This window comes from Aethalodelphis obliquidens, unplaced genomic scaffold (genome assembly GCF_003676395.1).
Source record: "Aethalodelphis obliquidens isolate GAN/ISIS:26980383/991018 unplaced genomic scaffold, ASM367639v1 scaffold8, whole genome shotgun sequence".
Taxonomy (NCBI): Eukaryota; Metazoa; Chordata; class Mammalia; order Artiodactyla; family Delphinidae; genus Aethalodelphis; species Aethalodelphis obliquidens.
The window spans coordinates 12,815,800-12,837,369 of NW_020837952.1; the positions used below are offsets into that span (position 1 = coordinate 12,815,800).

Consider the following 21,570-nt stretch of genomic DNA (forward strand, 5'->3'; position numbering starts at 1 on the left):
CCCACACAGTCTGGGCAGCTTCTGAAATGTCCGTGTACTGTGGCTCTGAGGTTCCCTAGGGCATAGATCCAAGTGACTTGCTCTAGTAGACATGCTCAAGCAATTCATGGTTTTTCCTGACTGCCTTGGGGCTGTGAACCCAGAGGAAACATTTGCACTTCATTATGTGTTATCATTATGTGTTATTATTTAGGGGACTGTTTGGACACAAGCAAACTTTTATTAGGAGGGCAGATTTTTTAACCTATCACCAAACCAACATGTAGTCATTGTAGAAAACTTGAAAAATATTTAAAGAGCACATAGAGCAAAATACTGTCATACATAATGCCACTACCCAAAGAGAATCAATAGTGTGTACGCATTCTGATCGTTTATATTCATATACACACACAACTGTTTTTTTAATTTATTTTTTTATTGAAGTATAGCTGATTTACACTGTTGTGTTAATTACTGCTGTACAGCAAAGTGACTCAGTTATACATATATATGCATTCTTTTTCATATTCTTTTCCATTATGGTTTATCACAGGATATTGAATATAGTTGCCTGTGCTATACAGTAGGACCTTGTTGTTTATCCATTCTGTATATAACAGTTTACATCTCCTAATCCCAGACTCCCACTCCTACCCTCTCCCACCTCCCTCCCCCTTGGCAATCACCAGTCTATCATCTATGTCCGTGATTTTGTTTCTGTTTCATAAATAGGTTCATTTGTGTCATATTTTAGATTCCACATATAAGTGATAACATGGTATTTGTCTTTCTCTTTCTGACTTACTTCCCTTAGTATGATAATCTCTAGTTGCATCCATGTTGCTGTAAATGGCATTATTTCGTTCTTTTTTATGGTTGAGTAGTGTTCCATTGTGTATATGTCCCACCTCTTCTTTATCCATTCATCTGTCCATGGACATTTAGGTCACAACTGTTTTTAAAAGCCAAAGTGGTATAAATCCCCACTTGCCCATGCTGTCTTTGGAATTGACCCCAGTTCTAGACTGAGGTCTCTTTACCCATATTGCAATAGCTTCTAAATAAAATCTTCTTTTACCACTTCAAAAAAAAACAAAAAACAAAGTGGAACTGTACTCTCCTATTTGTAACCTACCTTCTTTTTGACTTATTTATTGTAGAAAATTTCAAACATCTACAAAAGGATACAGAAAGATATATTTATGTATAAATAATATAATCACCCCGCTTTAACAATTTCCATTTCTTAGCCAGTCTTGTCCCACGTATACCCCTTATATCATCCCTCTGACATCGATCATTTCATCTGTGTGTGTGTCTCTGTGAAATGACAGTTCTTTTCTTTTTTTATACAACATAGCCACAATACTATTCTCATACCTTAAAAAAATAACAGTAATTCCTTAAAATCATCAAATAGCCAATCAGTGCTTTTTAAAAATAATTGTTTAATATGCAACTAATATGTGATTACTATAGAAAATTAGAAACTAAGTAAAACAAATCATCTATAATTCTTCTGCTCAAAGATAATATTAACCTTTTTAATATCTCCCCAGATTTTTTTCTATATATATATATATATCTATGTACTTTTTAAAGCAGCTTATTGAGACACAATTCTCATACCCTACAATTTATCCATTAACGTTTGCAATTCAGTGGTTTTAGTATATTCACAGGATTATGAAAATCACCACAATCAATTTTAGTTAGAACGCTTTCCTGACTCCAAAAAGAAATCCCAATTAGCAGACACTTCCCGTTTACTCAAAACCACCAACAACCTCAGCGCTGGACAACCACTAATCTACTTTCTCTATATTTACCTATTCTGGCCATTTCATATAAATGGAATTATACAATATGTGGTCTTTTGTGACTGGATTAATTCATTTAGCATGTTTTCAAGGTTCATCCATGTTGTAGCATGTGTCAGCACTTTTTTAAATTGTCAAATAATATTCCATTATGTAGATATACCATAACTACATACTTTTGATAAAAACTGTATTATACCAAATGACTGCTAGTGAATGTAAGATTTCTTTTAGAGATGATGAAAGTGTTGACTGAAGTTACGGTTGCTCAATTCTGAGTGTACTAAAGACCATTGAATTATACACTTCAAATACGTGAATTGTATCTCAATAAATCTGTTATTAAAAATTATAACATATTTGCTTTTTTAAACTTTTTAAATTTAATGATGTTATTAACATTTTCCCACATCACTAAGTATTTTTCAAAACATAGTTTTTAGTGTCCATATAATGGTTTTTATTTAACAAATCCCCTAGTTTTAGAAATTTAGGTTGTTTCCAGTGATTTTGTAATTATACAAAAATACCATGATGAACCTCTTGGTACATAAATTGGTTTGCCCATATCTGATCGTTTTATTTAAAAATTTTTTGAACTCTTTTCCTGGCGCTCCAGTGTGTGTTTTTGTTGCTAAAAATTCTTTTGGCTTTACTGCCATACATGGTAATTCTCTCTCTGAACTCTATAAATTTGTTTCATGCCTTATAATGATTTTCTCAAAGATTCCTTTTCTCCTTAAAAATGTTTAATAGGCTCAGTATTGGAACTGAACAGGTAAGGTTTCCTAGGCTAAGACTCAGTTTCTTCACTAACTTCAATATGGTAATTCAGCAGAAGGAGAGACATTATATATTTATATCTACAGTGTTGCTAGTTAACTAGGAAAGAGCACAGTGGCTCAATTCACAGAATCCAAATCTATTAATGGTTAATTAGAGAGATTTACAAGCAGTTCATTTCTTACCTAGAAGAACAGCTGGTAACTCATCTCAAGGCTAAGCTAAGATCCATCCACATGTACGAGAACATCTGTTTTTCTTTTACTTTCATTCGCACACATACACTATTACACACAACTGATTGATACCCTGACATTATTAGCATCTAACACTGAACCTAAAAATACCCTGGAACTGTTAAATTCCCCTTGATTACTGCTTGTTGGGCTATGGAGCTCAGAAATATCTGTGTACCTGCTCTTACATAAGCCATTTCTAAATATGGCCATCAAGGAATTTCCTTCCCTGTCTTTATACTTAAGGATAAATTTGCATCTTGTGTTATCTTACTTGTTTTCTGACACACACTTTTACAGATAGTGCCACAGAAGAACTGATATTTTCAGAGGAATGGCCATTTGAACTTTTTGTCGTTTTCTGAATCCACTTGTGTTTGGTGGTGAATTTTCCACGCACGTTTACATAGACGTGTCAAACCCCCATGCTGTGAAGTTGGCATCCTGACATGGGAACCTTGCAATGCTAGGGAAAGAACATAAATTAGCCTAGGGAGCTTTGAGCATGTGACCGAAATTGGATGAATGCCACTTTTACCTAATTACATGAGATGCTGAAACGTGGAAACAAAGGCCATCATAAAAGAAATCCAGATGAAATACTGATTTTCCTCACTGATGACTTTTCTGAGGAGAAGAAAACACCCATCTTTTCATGCAGCATAAAATTGTGAAAGACCATGTATTGCCACACTCAGAGCCTGGGGGGAATGCACGTTAATCAGAGTATCTGTAGCAACCATAAATTTTGACCCGCTAACTGGACTCAGGAAAGTTAATGAGTCATTTACACAAGAGTGCGATTCCTGTAGGATGCGTGCCGCAAGCCTGTTAAGCAGCCAGCCAGGTAACATCTGAGTCCTGCTCACAGCCGTCGTGGTCTGGCCTTTGGGAGACGTTGACTTGCTCCTACTTCAGGAATGCCAGCAATTCTGTTTTGCTTTCGTTTATGAATGCCTGCCTCACATGATTTTATTTAGTCTTCTTGGTGTCACTTTTTTATATTCCTCTTGCTTTCCTGTCCTGAAATCTTCCTTTGCATCTCACAGAGCACCCCTCTGCCATTCTTTTTTTTATTGCAGTAAAAGAGACATAATGTAAAATTTACCATTTTAATCACTGTTAAATGTACAGTTCAGTGGCATTAAATACATTCACATTGTTTTGCAACTGTTACCACCATCCATCTCCAGAATTTTTCTTATCATGCTGTACTCAGACTCTACCCATTAAACTCCTCCCTCCCTCTAGCTTCTGACAACCACCATTCTACTTTCTGTCTCTAGGAATTTGACTACTCTAGGGACCTCATATAAGTGGAATTATACAGTATTTATGTATGGCTTTTTGTGTCTGACTTCACTTAGCATAGCATCTTCAAGGTTTATCCTTGTTGTAGCATATATTAGAATTTCCTTCCTTTATAAGGCTGAATAATATTTCATTGTGTGTACATACCACATTTCGTTTATCCACTCATCCATCAATGGACATTTGGGTTATTTCCACCTCTTGATTGTTATGAATAATGCTACTATGAAATTGGTATGTAAATATCTGTTCCCCAATTCTTTTTAAGTAAAAAAAAAAACAAAAACAAAACTGCCTTTAAGGAGCAGGGGAACTGAGTTTAGAACTCAGAAATAGAAACAATAGGATCTTGAATTAAGATGAAGCCTCTTGGAAGTAATACCTATATTCTCTTCTAGCCTAAAAATGACAGGCCCCCTATGGAATTTGACAAATATTAAAGATGAATACTACATTGAGTGGTTCCTTTTGCATTCTTTCCTTTCCTTTTGTGCTTTAACTCTAGGACCCCAAAACTAGCTTTAAGATGCTAAAACCCTCTCCCTGATAGTTGACCTTAACCTTAAACTGAGGGTTAGTTGGAGAATCAGTAGACTTAACTCTTGAAACACTCCAGATCTTCTGTAAACAATAGTAAAACTTTTTTGCTACTTTGTTCTTAATCATAACCCCTATATGACTTTGTATGTGGTTGGAAGAGAGTAAAGGGCATTGCCAATCAGGGGGCCCATTAATGGGACAGTTCCTTTTTACAATTTAATATTTACAGATATATATTAAACATTGTAATTATTTGGCTTGAGGTATGATATAAAATTATTCAAATTTTTTTTAATGACCAAAGGAATAGATGATAATCTCAATGTTTACTTTTAATAATGGGTCATAATCTGTATAATTTCACCTTTGAGAGTTTTTGTTTGTTTTTTGAGATAGTCTTTCTATATACAAGCATGCTAAATCATCTTTTTATCTTTAACTTAAAGCAGCAACAACAGTCATACTTTAAAAAGTCAGTTATCTTAGATAATAAACTTTTAACCAGTTAATTTCAGATATGAAACAATAATCCAATTATGCCTAAACCTATATAGCATTTATAGATGCAAAATTCACTCCACCAAACTCTCAATGCCTTGCAAATCATCTGTGGGTATTTCATCTTCCCTCTCCGTACAATGTGGGTTCTTCAGGTGTCCCATGAAGTTGTCATGAAAGATAAACCAATTTCCCTGGGACATGTTTTGGTCCTACTGACACTCTTGAGACTGAATTAGGTGGCAATGTTGATAACTTGATTACTGAGTTTTTGTGACCTTAGTAAACTTATGCACCTGTTTAACAACTTCTTTTAAAGTCTCATTCCCCTTTTTCAGAAAAAAGTCAAGACCGTTGTCTGGAAAGTATATTAAACAAAGTGCTTATACTTGATAGATGTGACACTGACCTTGTTCGTAGTATTGTAATTTTGTCCATTTTGAAATACTTTACAAATAAAACAATATAAATGTTTTACTTCAATATTACTGAAATTACACTATTATTAGTTATAGGTTTATGTTGAAAACTTGTGTTACAAAACTGTTCATTGGATGATAATGTTTGACTTACATTCTTTTTTCTCTTTGTTTATTTTTTATCGAAGTATAGTTGATTTACAATATTGCATTAGTTTCAGGTGTACAGCAAAGTGATTCGGTTATTTCTTTTTCAGATTCTTTTCCATTATGGTTTATTACAAGATATTGAATATAGTTCCCTATGCTCTACAGTAGGTCCTTGTGTTTGACTTACATTCTTTTTTTTTATGCTTTTTTTTAACATCTTTATTGGAGTATAATATCTTTACAATGTTGCGTTAGTTTCTGCTGTATAACAAAGTGAATCAGCTATACATATATATATATCCCCATATCCCCTCCCTCTTGCATCTCTCTCCCACCCTCCCTATCCCACCCCTCTAGGTGATCACAAAGCACCAAGCTGATCTCCCTGTGCTATGTGGCTGCTTCCCACTAGCTATCTATTTTACATTTGGTAGTGTATATATGTCCATGCCACTCTCTCACTTCGTCCCAGCTTACCCTTCCCCATCCTTGTGTCCTCAAGTCCATTCTCTATGTCTGCGTCTTTATTCCTGTTCTGCCCCTAGGTTCTTCAGAACCATTTTTTTTTTTTAGATTCCATATATATGTGTTAGCATACGGTATTTGCTTTCCTCTTTCTGACTTATTTCACTCTGTATGACAGACTCTAGGTCCATCTACCTCACTACAAATAACTCAGTTTCATTTCTTTTTATGGTTGAGTAATATTCCATTGTATATATGTGCCACATCTTCTTTATCCATTCATCTGTCGATGGACACTTAGGTTGCTTCCATGTCCTGGCTATTGTAAATAGCTGCAGTGAACATTGTGGTACATGACTCTTTTTGAATTATGGTTTTCTCAGGGTATATGCCCAGTAGTGGGATTGCTGGGTCATATGGTAGTTCTATTTTTAAAGGAACCTCCATACTGTTCTCCATAGTGGCTATATCAATTGACATTCCTACCAACAGTGCAAGAGGGTTCCCTTTTCTCCACACCCTCTCCAGCATTTATTGTTTGTAGATTTTTTAATGATGGCCATTCTGACTGGTGTGAGGTGATGCCTCATTGTAGTTTTGATTTGCATTTCTCTAATGATTAGTGATGTTGAGCATCCTTTCATGTGTTTGTTGGCAATCTGTATATCTTCTTTGGAGAAATGTCTGTTTAGGTCTTCTGCCCATTTTTGGATTGGGTTTTTTTTTGATATTGAGCTGCATGAGCTGCCTGTATCTTTTGGAGATTAATCCTTTGTCAGTTGCTTCGTTTGCAAATATTTTCTCCCATTCTGAGCGTTGTCTTTTCATCTTGTTTATGGTTTCCTTTGCTGTGCAGAAGCTTTTTTAAGTTTCATTAGGTCCCATTTTTGTTTTTTATTTCCATTCCTCTAGGTGAGTCAGAAAGGATTTTACTGTGATTTGTGTCATAGAGTGTTGACTTACATTCTTTTTGAGAGTTTCTGAAATCCATTTTCTCAAAGGTGTTAGCTACAGTTCCAGCTACAGCATACTCAAAGTTGGGAATGAAAGTGATTTTTCCCAGGAATTCTGATAAACTATTTGTTGTTTTGCAAACTCCTCAGTGGTTAAGTGAGAATATTCCTAATATTTTTTCCCCATCTTTTCACCCGTGGAAAATAAATGAAAATACCTTATTAACGTGGTGGTTTGATAATAAGTGGAAAGCAGCTGGAGTCAGCACTCAAGATTCCAGGGAAATGAGGCTTGGCGTGAGTAGTTCAGGCAGTGGTTCTCAACCTTGGCCGCATAAAAGAATCTCAGGCATCAGCCTTTTAATAAAATCTTCCTAAGTGATTCCAAGTCAAGGTTAAGAACTGCTGGTTTAAGAGGAATTAGAAAGGGAAACTTGAGTTAGGAGAGTATTATGATGGTCCAAGTTAGAAATAATAAAGACTTCAGTTAGGAAGTTAGCAGTGAGATATTCAGTGGTAAAAACAACAGGACTTATGTCCCAGACAAGGGAGAAAAATGAAGCAAAGATACCATCTTCATAGACGTGATGGTCCTAACCTTGAGACTGGGTGAGGTTGCCATGGAAGAGAACCAAGTAGAGATCCTTAAAGGATAACTACATTCATGGATGGGAGAGGGTCCAAAAACCTGAGAAGTGGGAGGAGAATCAATTGGCTGTAGTGGTAGAAGCTGAGGCCTGAGATTTTCAAGTAGGATATATGATTATCTCAAGAGCAATTAAGAACAGTGTAGTAACATTAAATCATAGTAAGCTTCAAAATGTTTTTGAAATAGTCTCTGAAATATTTCTCTCAAATGTATGTTTATTGGATATCTTCGAAGTTATACTTTATAGGGACTTCTCTGGTGGCACAGTGGTTGAGAATCCACCTGCCAGTGCAGGGGACACGGGTTCGATCCCTGGTCCAGGAAGATCCCACATGCCACGGAGCAGCTAAGCCCGTGTGCCACAACTACTGAGCCTGTGCTCTAGACCCCGGGAGCCGCAACTACTGAAGCCTGTGAACCTAGAGCCCGTGCTCCACAGCGAGAGGAGCCACTGCAATGAGAAGCCTGTGCACCGCAACAAAGAGTAGCCCCTGCTCGCTGCAACTAGAGAAAGCCCGTGCAGCAGCTAAGACACAACACAGCCAAAAATAAATAATTTTTTTAAAACGTTATACTTTATAAAGGTACTTTGAAATCCAAGAAAGATAGCCAGACTTATGAAATAGAGAACAGTTTCTAATTCTAGTTCCACCTTTCTAGCCAGCTGACCTTGGGTAAGCCACTTACCCAGTGCTCATTTTGCTAGCCCATTGAATGGCGATGCTAAGTGCTTGCCCTGCCTACTCCACTGTATTGTTTTTTGCATTAAATTAGACAACAGATGTGAAAACGCGTTGTAAAATGTAGACCAGTATACAGAAAATGGATTATTAGCACTAACCTTTTTGCTGTTATTCACAACACTTTAGTATTGAGAAGCTTTGGACAATTTATATTCCTAATAAAGAGGTAAAATAATACTAGGAAGTCCAAGGTCACCTTCTGTTCAGGGAGCTCACCATCCCACAGGGAAAACAGGATAAGGAAATACATAACTATAAACACCAGGGCAAAAGTTCTGTGAGAGCAGGAATCATATCACTAAGGTATTTCCAATGCCTAACTTAGTGCTTGAAACCTAGTAGGCTCTCCTAAAATATTTATTTTTAAAATTTGATGAAATAATACAAGGTAAAAGGTCATATAAATAAAATATTCGGATAGTTTTGAGGAAGAGGAGATTCAAAACCTGGCACATTGCATGAATAATATGATGAATTAATGAATCATGGAGAGGGAGAGGTGTCATGTCCCAAAAAAGTCACCTGAGTTAATATGCAGCAAAAAAGGAGTTTAAACCATATCAGATGCAAAATGTAGAAATAGCAGCAGGTGAAAAATGATTTTTAAATTCAGAAGACTCTAAGTTGCTAAAGGCCAAGACCATGGACATCGGAAAACAGTGATGGGTCAGAGGAGACACCCTCGGAAATGGTGGTACACCCTCGGAAATGGTGGTACACCCTCGGAAATGGTGGTACACCCTCGGAAATGGTGGTACACCCAAGCTGATCACTTATTTGCTTTATTGGTTACGACTGCATCTCACCCAAAGGCAAAGTATTGCTTATGTTCAGATATGTACCTGAAATTTGGGTGCTAGAGTGTTCTGCTTTAAATGTGGCCAGTGAAAGCATCCTGATCATGTGCTCTTCTGTCTATAGGAATAGATAATCTCTATGAGAGGGCGCTTCACATCCGCAAACTCCTCCTGACCTTGCCCAGGTCGGTCCTTATAGTGATGAGGTACCTCTTTGCCTTCCTCAATCAGTAAGTACCATAATTCTCTGCCAAAATGCTCATCTTAATTCCATTTGCACCCCTCTGAGTTCTTGGATTCTGTAACGTGTGCGTTGGGTTCCATTTATCAGCAGAGTTGAAGAGGAAATGATTGAATAGAGACTGAAGGTGCATTTTTCCTCAGCAGATCAAAGTCATTGTGTGACCTACCTTAAATAAGCCTGTCACCAGATGCAGAAACTGTGGCCATAATTGCAAAAATATACAAGTATTACTAAAAAGAGCACTTTTCAGTGAACTACCTGTTTTTCCAACTTCCATCCAAAGCCAATGTCATGAATGTTTTGTTAAAATGATGTAAACCACCTGCTCACTGCAGAAAATTTCTGTGATTTTTAAAGTTGTAGTCAGGGAAGGAGGGAAAGTGTAGGTGAGATTTATACACAAATCCAAAAAAGAATTTTCTGCAAATTCAGTGTAATGAGACCTTGTCAAAAAGATGATATTTCTAAAACAATGTAACAGAAATCTTAAAACTCACTGCATTATTTTCAAGGAATCTTTACTCTTTTAATTTAGGCAACTTGATTTTCAGTTGTGTCACTTGTAGATACATGGGCTCCATTATAAGAACATCTTCCCCAGGTCCTATCTAAGAGCCCCCTTGCACTTCAGTGTTTCAGTTAAATAACTGGAAATTTAAAATCCAGGCAGAGTAAGCTTGGGGAAATGCTTTCTCACTCCAGCATGAATTCTCCCTTCTTAAAATTAGGATATTTTCTCTTCTCTATTTCACTGGAAGTTTTAAGTTCTTAAAAGCCATGGGGATTTATTACAACCCTGCTAACTCTTCCTGAAGTCATACCCATTCAGGCTGACCCCCTGCAAGCCAAGTATCCTAAAATAGGGAAATGCTGGCAAGAAACCATACAGAATGGAGCTAAAGCATTCACAAATGACATTTGTACAGAAGTCACCCCTGGAAATTAGCAGTATCTAGAGAGATGGGTATAATCTAGTTTAGGTTAAATACATCCTGTAAATGTTTACCTTTAAATAAGCCAAGTCACCCAGGCAATTGTAAAAATCTGAAGATTGCATGTGCCTCTCCTTCCCCCACATGGAGCACCTTGCATCCCTGCTGGTCCTCTCCATGCTGTCCCTACCAAATTTTCCTGACACACCTGAGCGAAACCAACTGTGAACGAATAAACCACAATGGATTAGGAAAGCAGACTGACCATGAACCAAGAAAGTTCTCAAAACCTGAATCTAATTCACCGTGTATCTCAACAGAATGGCCACCGTGCCATTCGTCAGACGATTGGCATTGCTTCCAGCATTTCTGCCCAAAGATGCACCTTGGTCCCCTGCATCTGCCTTCATGCAGAGGCAAGGCCCAGCCTCTAGGATAGGATGCTCGGGACAGGAATTTTGGGAAAAGAAACTATTCTCTTTCAATTGTAAAATCAAAACATGTATGTAACATTTTTATGTCAAGTTTTTGCCCTTCAAGCCAGCACAAAATTAAAGACCCAGAAAGACTGTGACTCTCCCCATTGAGCTTAAGTGGGTCTTTTGAAAATTAGACCATTCTTATTCTGAATCTCACTTTTCCTTCCTGCATTCATTTTCAAGATGATCTGTAACATGATCACTGGCTGTTATTTGTGAACTGTTTTTAAGATTTTATGTTGGAGAAATGGCAGAAGAGAAAGACATATGTTACCTGTGGAAATCATGCTTTTGTATTTTCCACTTTCTAGGCTATCTTATTTCCAAAACAGGGTGAAGTATCATGTCACATGGTATCTCAGTTTCTTTGTGTCTGTCAACATCTCACAAATATAGAGTCTCTTTTTTTCTCCTTCCATTTGTCATCTGTTCACCTGGATTTTACATTTCCTTTCAATGTTGACATTCTATACACTGAAAGGTAGATTCTCTGGATTCTCCCTGGAGCAGTACCTTGCCCATGTGTTACGAGGCATAGCGGTAAAGAGCTGGCTTATTTTCAGTCACCTGTGGGAAATATCTCACAAATAGCCATTGGATTGGATTTAGAAATTAGTACTAGGCAACTGGAAATCTCCTCAGAGTTTGTAGCTTACCAGCTTTAAGTGGAATGCAAGAATTGAGGATTCTGTTCCCCTTCTCTTGCACTTGTGTGTTTTATGACACTGGTTGTCACCTAGTGTTGGTAGTCTTACCCAAAAGCAAATTACAAAGCCTGGAGTTGCTTGCTTTCTCACAGCGGGTACAAAGAAAAGGGGATTTGTTTTCCTCCAGACTCTCCTCAAGATTTATGGGAAAAAACTGAAATCTGAGATGTTTTCGGTTCGTTGGAGAACAATTTTAAAGATCTCCATAAAGCTTTATAGAGATCACTGCTGCCCCTCCCAGATTTACCTGAGCAGCATTTACAGCCGGACCATAATGTTTACAAATGAAACTCATTTACTTGATCCTTGTCTCCATTGTAGTAGAGATTATCTTAAACTCCCTTGTGGCTTTAAAAAATACCACTTAAGCAAACAGGATTTATGTTCCCCTTTCAGTTTCTACCAAGTTGAAAGGTAAGTCGCTTTACTTTCTTTGGAATTTGCTGAGCCACCTTAAAGCAGGATGGAATATCATTTTATTCTAATAATAAAAACCAAATAAAATCTTTTAGATCGGTATTTTTAGAATAGGAAGTATCTTATTAAACATTGATTTTCTTTTTTTCTCATGTTAACTCCTTTCTTGCCTCTCTTTGTAGTCTTTCACAGTACAGTGATGAGAACATGATGGACCCTTATAACCTGGCCATTTGCTTTGGACCCACATTGATGCCTGTCCCAGAAATACAGGATCAAGTGTCCTGCCAGGCTCATGTGAATGAGATTGTCAAAACCATCATCATCCACCATGAGACTATTTTCCCAGATGCTAAAGAGCTGGATGGCCCTGTTTATGAGAAATGTATGGCTGGAGATGACTATTGGTAAGTCCAAGAATTTTAGTCCTTCTCCCCCTGGAAGAATTATGGAAGTACAGATATCAACTTAATTAAGAAAAAGAACACTGACTATAGGCTGCCAGTGCTTCCAATTTAAAAACAAAAGCAGCAGCAGCAAGAACACTTGAGATACACTAGAATACTAAAATCCATGACAACACTGGCTTCTTATTATGGAATTTCATATTCATCCCTCTCTTTTCCCCAAGCATGACATCTTTATAGATATATCCATCCTATCATGACTTCTGTAGAGAATGATTTTGATATATAGAGCTCTGTTAATTTTTACTATTATATCAAGAAAAGATAACTGATTGAATTGACAGATTTTATTTTTATTCCTAAATAGTTTTGATTCTATATAAAGTATTTCAAAATTCTCATTTAAAAGGAGCGCCGTCAACCAAATGTGTTTTCATTCTTCCTTATTTTCATTCTTACAAATAAATGTTATCCTAACCAGTTATGGTCACTTTGAGCAAATTTATTATTATATTGTTGGGATAAAAATGTTTTAACATGGCATTGTAGTCACCTCCCAATGAAGTATAAAAATGAGGGGTATAGTCCATTGAACAATCCCAAAGGTAAGGAACCCTAAACTGTTTATGTTCACTGTTTGATATATGAGTGCTAGCTTCTAAGATTACATATACAATCAACGTGGTTTTGACTCCTTGAGCCCCTACCGCGTGCCAGCTTCTCAGTGCATATGATCTCTTTTATTCCTCACAACTACTCTACCAAGTAAGTTAAGAGAGGCCGAGGAGCCTGTCCAATGGCTAGTGGTTACTGGACGCAGCCCAAGTCTTGTCTGATTCCAAAGTCCACACGAGTCTTCCCACTCAGCAGCTGCCTCCCAGCCTACCTCGGAAACTGCTTTGTGCAGCTCAGACTAAGGAGAAGCTGGAAATAAATTTGTCTAAGTCCTTCATTCTGGACCCTCCTCGGGACACTTTGTTTCCCACTGCCTTCCTGGAGATGAAGTAGAAGTAGAATAAGTAACTGAAAGATCTAAATAACTCAGAGTACACTTATTTTTTACTTAAACCACATATGATCCTATGCCTTAAGAAAATTGAGAGTTGACTATTTCCACAAGTACTGCTAAATTAACAATAAAGCATGATAGATTCTAGTTTTATAGTATATCTAGCAATTTTATGTGAAATTCAATTTTAAAATATTTACTTGAGCACTTACTACATGCACATACTGACTAAGCTTAGCTCTGGGAAGATAAATGAATAAAACTCAGCCCTGGTGAGATTCAGAATTTTATTTTCCTAGTTGTATTTGTTTCGAGGCCAGTGTCAGTCATGTTTAGTATTTCCAAATATTCAGAGCTATGTCAGTAAGTTCTGTTGTCTTGTTCATTTTATCACAGAGCAAGTATGTGGATGTCTGGTCAATATTATTTGATGTGTTGTATTCTAGAACTTTTGTGGTTGCTCCATTTTTACAAACAGGGTAAAAGCCCCATGATAAAGAGTCTTGCAGCCAGTAACACGTGCTTGATTATGTCCTTCTCCCATACATAGTGTTTTTTATGGGTATCGCTCATTTTAAACAGAAAGTCAGTAATATAGTAGTCATCCCTGTTCCCCAATGCCAGCAATATAAGTGGGCTTTTACAGTAATGTCGGGTTTGTATTTGTAACCATTGCATTCCATTTATCAGCATACATTTGAGAAGAGATAGTGGTAATGTTAAAGGATAAAATCTGACTCTCAGATACAAAAATGAACATGTGTCTAGAAAAGTTAAAAAAGATACTACAATCAATTCAAAGCAGAAACCGAAGAGCCATCCATTTTTATGCAGTAGGGAATATTGAAATGAATTTGCAGAAACTGGTGTATCCATGGGGCAATAATCATATTCCACTAGAATTCAACAAATTTTCATTTTTATGGATAAGAATTATTTGTAATACTATCGATTTCCTACAAGTTAATTTTGTCTTTACAGATTTGTAATGTGTCAAAGATGAAGGTACATACACTCCCATAGCATTAGAGAATCCTAGAGGCTCCAGCATTCCACTGAAAGGCTGTCCAGTAACTCCTTTGCCATTCCAAAGTCTTATTTTTTTTTTTACAGTAGCAATTGTTCATCTTTGAAATGCTTTCCACTTTGGCTTCATATGAATTTCTATTTCCGCTCCTCAGCGACAGCCCATACAGTGAGCACGGTACATTGGAGGAAGTGGATCAGGACGCTGGTACAGAGCCCCACACCAGTGAAGACGGTATGCATTTGTGCCCATGCTACTATAAAATTAGTCTTTATATCCATTTTTTAAGAATTGCTTATAATAAGAATTCAGTAGATACAAAAGAATACTTACTAAATATGTGTAAAGTGCAAAGAATAACATTACAATGAACACTTGTGGAACTACCACCAAGTTTAAGAAAAAGGTATCATTACCTTTGCGCTTTCCTGGACCCATTGCCTTCTTTACCCCTCCAGGGTAACCACTATATGTTTGTACTTTTAAGTGATTTATTGTTTCATTTTCTATTTTCTTTGACGTTTCATAAATGGAATCATATGTATATACTTTTCATGATTTTTTTCTACTCAGTATTATGTTTCTGAAATTCATCCATTGTTGCATGCAGTTATAATCATTTATTTACCTATATTCCATTGTATTTATTTTATTATTGATGAATATGTGAGGTGTTTTCTATTTTTTTGCCATTAAAAACAGTGCACCTATGAATATTTCAAACATGTATCCTACTGCAAATGTAGAGTTTCTCTAGGATATACTCACATAGGAGTAGCATGTCTTCAACTTTACTACATACTGCCGAACTATTTTTGAAAATGGTTGTAAGGATATCCACTCCCACCAGCAGTGTCGCAGCCTTTCAGTTGTTCATAGTCATCAACACTTGATTTTTTTTTCCTTTATTTTTTTTTTGCTGTGTCAGGTCTTAGTTGCGGCACACGGGATCTTCGTTGAGGCACGCGGGATCTTTCATTGCGGCGTGTGGTCTCTTCGTTGCAGCACTGGGGCTTCTCTCTAGTTGTAGTGTGCAGGTTTTCTCTCTCTAGTTGTGGCTCACAGCCTCCAGAACGCATGGGCTCTGTAGTTTGCGGCACACGGGCTGTCTCATTGAGGCACGTGAGCTCAGTAGTTGTAGCCCATGGGCTTAGTTGCCCCGCAGCATGTGGGATCTTAGTTCTCTGACCAGGGATCAAACCTGTGTCCCCTGCATTGGAAGGTGGACTCTTTACCACTGGACCACCAGGGAAGTACCAACACTTGACTTTATAAAATATTGTAATCTTTGCCAATATTGTCAGCGTGTAATGGCATCTCATTGTGATTTTAATTTACATTTCTCTGATTACTGACGAAGATGTTGTTTTAAAATATAGTGTATTAATAGAAAATTTGAGGTATGGTAAGGCCAGCATATTGGGAGATCATCGCCATTGAAAAGATAATTTGATACAGTTCCTAAGAGGAGGGGACACATCACACCTCAGGGGGCCAAGGAAAGCACCAGGGTCAGTCAGGAGGCAGAGGGAGAGGAACAACTGGGTAAGAGCTTTTATTGTGGTTTCCACAGAAAGGAACATGAGAGGCAGGGTAAGCAGGGTTAGGATTGCCTAGTTTGGATAATTTCAGTGGGCTCTGGGGCTGTCTCTGGTTGTCTGGTACCTGGCTCTGAAGTGATTGGGGCAGACAGATAGTGGTGTAAAGTGTGAGAGCCCCAGAGAGAAGGTGGTTGGGATATAGGCTCTGGATCGGTTGGTTTGTATTTGAAAAGCACATTCCAGGTGAGTTGTCTACCATCCCTAGGAATTGGCTAACCCTGGGAGGGACAGTCCCTCCAGGGGCAGCGAGGCCTCAGAGGTCACACTACAGAAAATGAAAAACATGGTTAATGCAGATATACTAATTTTTGTATGTTTAGATTTCTTCTTTGTGAAATTCCTATCTTTTGCCCATTTAGGGCCCACTTGCCCACTATCATTTTCTCTGGGCTTTTTTTGCTTAGTTTAGTTTAGTTTGGCTTTGGTTTTTTCTTATTTATAAGAGCTCTTTGTGAGTCTGGATCAGGTCTTTTATTGGATATATGATTTGCAAATATCTTCTGCTCTGTAGCTTGTCTCTCATGTGCTTATTGTATCTTTTGCCAAACAGAGAGTCTTAATTTTAAAGGCGCTGAATTTACCAATCTTTTCCTTCATGGTTGTTTCACTTTGCATCTCCTTTAAGAAATCCTGTGCCCTGAGGTTAATGAAGGAGTTCTTCCATATTCTCTGCTAAATCCTTTCAGGTTTTGTTTTTCACACACAGGTCTTAATTCTACCAGGAATTTATTTGGAGGTATGGTGTGAGGTAGGGATTTGTTCCTTTTTTTCTCCATATGGGTGCACAGTTGTCCCCACTGTCCCAGCCTTAGTTGTCCTTTCTCTACTGCTCCACACCTTTATCATAAATCAAGTGTCATCTCTGCATGAATCTGTTTCTGGGCTCTGTTCTTTTCCATGGGTCCACTTGTCTATCCCTACACCCGTCTTAATTTTGATACCTTTTAATAAATCTTAACATTTGGCAAATCAAGACCTCTGAATTTGTTCCTCTTAACAATTCTTGGCCTTTTTCACTTAAATTTTAAACTCAGTTTTTCAAGTTCTTGAAACAAACAAGGAAAAAAAACCCTAAAAACCTGTTGAGGTTTGGACTGCAATTGCACTGATCCTACATATATTAATATGAAAAAAATTGATATTTTTATAATATTCAGTCTTCCAATCCACAAACACCTTTCTAGTTACTTAATGTCTCCCAATAAACTTTTATACTTTTCTCTGTAGTAATCATTTTTTTGTCTTTCTAACTTAACTTTAATATTTAACATTACTTTTTGACACTTTTTTAATGTGAACATATAAAGCTGTCGGTTTTTTCTTAGTACCTCTTTAGCTGTATGCATAAGCCTTTTATTCTCTCTTTAGCTGTGACTAATCTGCTTTAAACCCATTCACTGTGTTTTTATTTTTAATTTTTTTTTCTACAAGTTCTGTTCAGTTTACTTTCACATCTACTTGGTCAGTTGCTCTTTACTTACAATATTAATCCCTTCCATTGTTTTAGATTATGTGTCTAATCATGCTAATAGCTGAAGTCTTCCTGGATCTGTTTTTGTCAGCTTTGCTCATTGAATCTTATTTCCAGTGTGTTTTATAAATTTTTTACCTATTTCTTAGAACTTCATGGAATTCCTTTATGTTGAGTTGAAGGTGTGTCCCCTCCAGAGAGGGTTTTCATATACGTCTGCCTGGTGCATAACCAGCTTGGGACCACAGTAGATTTCTAGTCTGAGATTTTTTCAGACCACCCAGGTCGTGTGAACTTAAACTGCAAACCTGCCAGAGGACTGAAACGTGGTTGGGATTCTCTCAGGTGATTTGTTTCCCAAGGCTTGAGAGAGATTATTTCCTTAAGTCCAAAGTTGATGTGGTTACATCTATGGAGAAGTACGGAGAGTGAGAAGGGAGGAAGATTTCAGAACCAGAAGTCCACTGTGACACAGAGAGTTTGATTCTTTGGTGGGGCTTAGATTCTCCACACTGGGCAGCCCCTGGACCTAGTCTTTTGTGCAGAATAAAGTTTAAGTTAACCAGGCAGGGAAAATTCCCTCCAGGCAAACTCTGACTTAACATATTCTAGTGTTCTGTTTACCTTGGTGGGTTCCCACATTCACCAGGTTTTTGGTCTTTAATATTCCTCACAGTCATAATTAATGTGGTTACAAAGATTTTTTTTTAATCCAGCATTTTTAGTTGATTTCAGCAGGAGGGTTTTCAGGATGTCTAGGTCTACCCTGTGCTTTAAAAAAAAAAAAAAAGTTTATTTGTGTGTTTTTTTAATATATATATTAATTTATTTTATTTATTTATTTTTGGCTGTGTTGGGTCTTCGTTGCTGCACACGGGCTTTCTCTAGTTGTGGAGAGTGGGGGCTACTCTTTGTTGCAGTGCACGGGCTTCTCATTGCAGTGGCTGCTCTTGCTGCGGAGCACGGGCTCTAGGCATGCGGGCTTCAGTAGTTGCAGCACGCAGGCTCAGTAGTTGTGGCTCATGGGCTCTAGAGCGCAGGCTCAGTAGTCGTGGTGCACAGGCTTAGTTGCTCCGCGGCATGTGGGATCTTCCCGGACCAGGGCTTGAACCCGTGTCCCCTGCATTGGCAGGCGGATTCTCAACTGCGCCACCAGGGAAGCCCCTGTGTTTTTAAAAGTAGGATAAATTGACATTTTTAGAACTTAAGTTAGAAGAAACTAAAGTGAGGGCTTCTATTTCTGTGGTATTGCTTTTGAAGGTCTCTGAGCCCTCCCTCTGCCACTCTCCATTCTTTTGTCTTGAGTTTCTGTGTTTCTTTGTGATTCATTCCTTTTTCACTGATGACTTCTGTGAGTGTTTCCTTGCTTGCCCCAGTGGCAGGAAAAGCCCAAGACAAAGCCCCAGCCGTCTCTCTTTCCAAGCATCTGTCTTACCACCGCACCATCTGGCAGTTGTTCTTACCTCTTGGCTACAAAAGAGCAGCTTTGCTGAGGGCTCTGTGTTTGAGATAATATTTTGATCATGTTCACCTGATTTTGCTGGAAAGAAAAGCATTGCTTACAAGGGACAGATACCCTTGCCCGCAGCCAGAAAGTCCTGTAACTAAATTAACTAGCGTGTTGATTGTCTTTTTGATCATCTAGGTATTGTGTTTTCTTTTCTCTGTCATGGTATCACTAGAGAGAGTAGCTTTTGTTTCCAAAAGACAGGCTGTCACAGAACAGAATCATCATCCGCAAGGGCAGTGGGTAACAGATCTAGGAGAGAAAGTGTCAGGGACAGCAAGGTCCCAAAGGGGTAGTGTGATGTACTAGCACTTTGTATAAAATTACAAGAAATGGAAATATAAGACTTGATAGCACCAGCTAGTCAGAAAATCAGCTTTGTTGAATTTTCTTTCCCTTTGCACAAAATTATAATTGCCTTGTAGGAAAATGAAGTTATCGTGTTCACCCTTATTAATGTTGTTATTGGTAGCAGTAGCATTCTACAAAGTCTCTGCAGGACCTTAAAGGACTGTGTAACCCTACATGAAAGGGGTATGGTGTGTCTCCATGCCCTGAGATCGATTTGCTCTGCAATGATGAGACTCAGATGTGTATAAATAGCTTATTGACACTTGACTGTGAAATTTCTCTCATGGGAGTGGAAAGAGTCAAAATAATGAAATTGCTCAGAATTACTAGTTGATGTAGTAGGATTACCAGTAAAGTGTACTTCTGATCCATCTGGTCATTCTTTTAAAACGTCTTTACATTTGAATCATATAAGCAGAGTCTGATAATCTTGTTGCTAGTTGTTTCAAAAAACAAAAAGAGATAATGAGCATAGAGGGCATGATGATGAAATTATGATAAAATTTGTATATATCTATTAAATAGTCTTAAATCGCCCTTGGCCAGTGTTGACAGTGTAAGACTGAATGGCATTAAAGAATATTAATAGTTCTCTCTTCTTTTCCCTTTGACAGGTACATAGGTTGTATGCTATGTTTTGCTGTTATCTTTCCACTTTCTTTCAGTAAAACAATTTAAACATATGGGTGTGTCACATAAGAATTTGCAAACTACATATCACGAAGCTCTTTTTGGCATGAGTTCATTGGCATGACTTCACTCCTCTGTGGATGTTTATTTGTGTCCCCTGTACCACAGACAGGTTGATTTCTGTCCCCCAGGGCAGTGGTTCCCAACCTTTTTGGCACCAGGGACCGGTTTCGTGGAAGACAATTTTTCCACAGACCAGGGGCGGGGGAATAGTTTCAGGATGATTCAAGCACATTACATTTATTGTGTACTTTATTTCTATTATTATTACATTATAATATATAATGAAATCATTATACAACTCACCATAATGCTGACAGGAGGCGGAGCTCAGGTGGTAGTACGAGCAATGAAGATGTAAGTACAGATGAAGCTTTGCTCGCTCACCTGCCGCTCACCTCCCGCTGTGCCGCCGAGTTCCTAACAGGTACTGGTCCGTGGCCTGGGGGTTGGGGACCCCTTCCCCAGGGAGAACTGGGGTAAAAAAAATTGGCATCTGTCATTTCAGTTCAAGCAGGATTTATTCTTTACATGCAAGTTTAGAACAGACTATAAAGTCAGTCTCCTTGAATAAAAGTTCTGTTTCCTCCTCTGTGAGCAGACTTATGGATATTTAATAAAGCTGCTATTGTTTTATTAAAATATAATTTTAGGATGGAATATCAGAGTGTTAACATACGATCTAAAAGTTATCAGTTATTAAAGGACTTAAACTATTGTTTTAAAATTATTTCTACACCTACTTTGCTGAGAAGTATACTGTGTGCAGATCATCGTGTTGTGGTTCTGCCATATGAAATATTATTCACCGTAAACATTATCCACTAGCAGAAAGATGGGGCTTTTTTTGTGTGTCTTTATTTTAAACATAGAGCTGAAATTCACCCAGGCCCTTCATATAAGGTAAACCCTAAGCTTTTTCAGTATGTTTGTTGATTTTCATGCTCTTGCCATCCCAGAGGATGTTTGAATTTATCAAGTGGGAAAGTTTAGCTGGCTATCCAAGGATTTCTTGTGCAGTTATTTCATAGAAGTACAACAGATATTGAAGATATTGCAGTAAACTTTGGGAAGCAATAAACTCTTAAATGGAAAGGTTTGTTACCAAGAGAAATAGAAGATAAAAGTTCCTTACAAAATATTTGACAGGCAGGTTTTAATCTATTATGTGTGCATATATTCTAGAGTATTTGGAAAGTGATACATGCTCAGTTTTTAGCAAATGAGGTATTGTTCATTGCATAGACAGATTTCTCTAAGCATATGCCACTTGTACTGACCCTTTTTTGTTCTGTTACTTATTAATTAGCAGTTTACTCACCTGTTATAATTTTATTTATTTTTGGCTGCGTTGGGTCTTCATTGGTACGCGCGGGCCTTCT

The 21,570-nt window shown here is 37.6% G+C and overlaps 1 protein-coding gene and 1 long non-coding RNA gene across 5 annotated transcripts in view; one reads left to right on the forward strand and one right to left on the reverse strand.

Annotated features, from left to right (window-relative positions):
- Window positions 1–21,570, forward strand: part of SRGAP1 (SLIT-ROBO Rho GTPase activating protein 1) — a 279,039-nt gene that overhangs the window by 243,605 nt on the left and 13,864 nt on the right. For 2 of the 3 annotated variants that reach the window (XM_027106895.1, XM_027106894.1), the window contains exons 16-18: window positions 9,471–9,576; window positions 12,308–12,532; window positions 14,723–14,802. In XM_027106895.1, the coding sequence (XP_026962696.1) occupies window positions 9,471–9,576; window positions 12,308–12,532; window positions 14,723–14,802 (411 nt within the window). Of the gene's footprint in view, window positions 1–9,470; window positions 9,577–12,307; window positions 12,533–14,722; window positions 14,803–21,570 lie in introns of those variants that run through there. The other variant, XR_003432866.1, reaches the window with a different exon arrangement.
- On the reverse strand, window positions 12,550–21,560 carry LOC113620690 (uncharacterized). Of its 2 annotated transcripts, XR_003432874.1 has the most exons (4): window positions 21,510–21,560; window positions 20,495–20,662; window positions 19,847–19,934; window positions 12,550–13,525 (listed from the first exon to the last, which is right to left on the reverse strand). It is a non-coding gene; the product is annotated as an uncharacterized LOC113620690 (long non-coding RNA). The 2 variants fall into 2 exon arrangements; XR_003432873.1 differs by lacking the exon at window positions 19,847–19,934 and having other exon boundaries at window positions 12,552–13,525.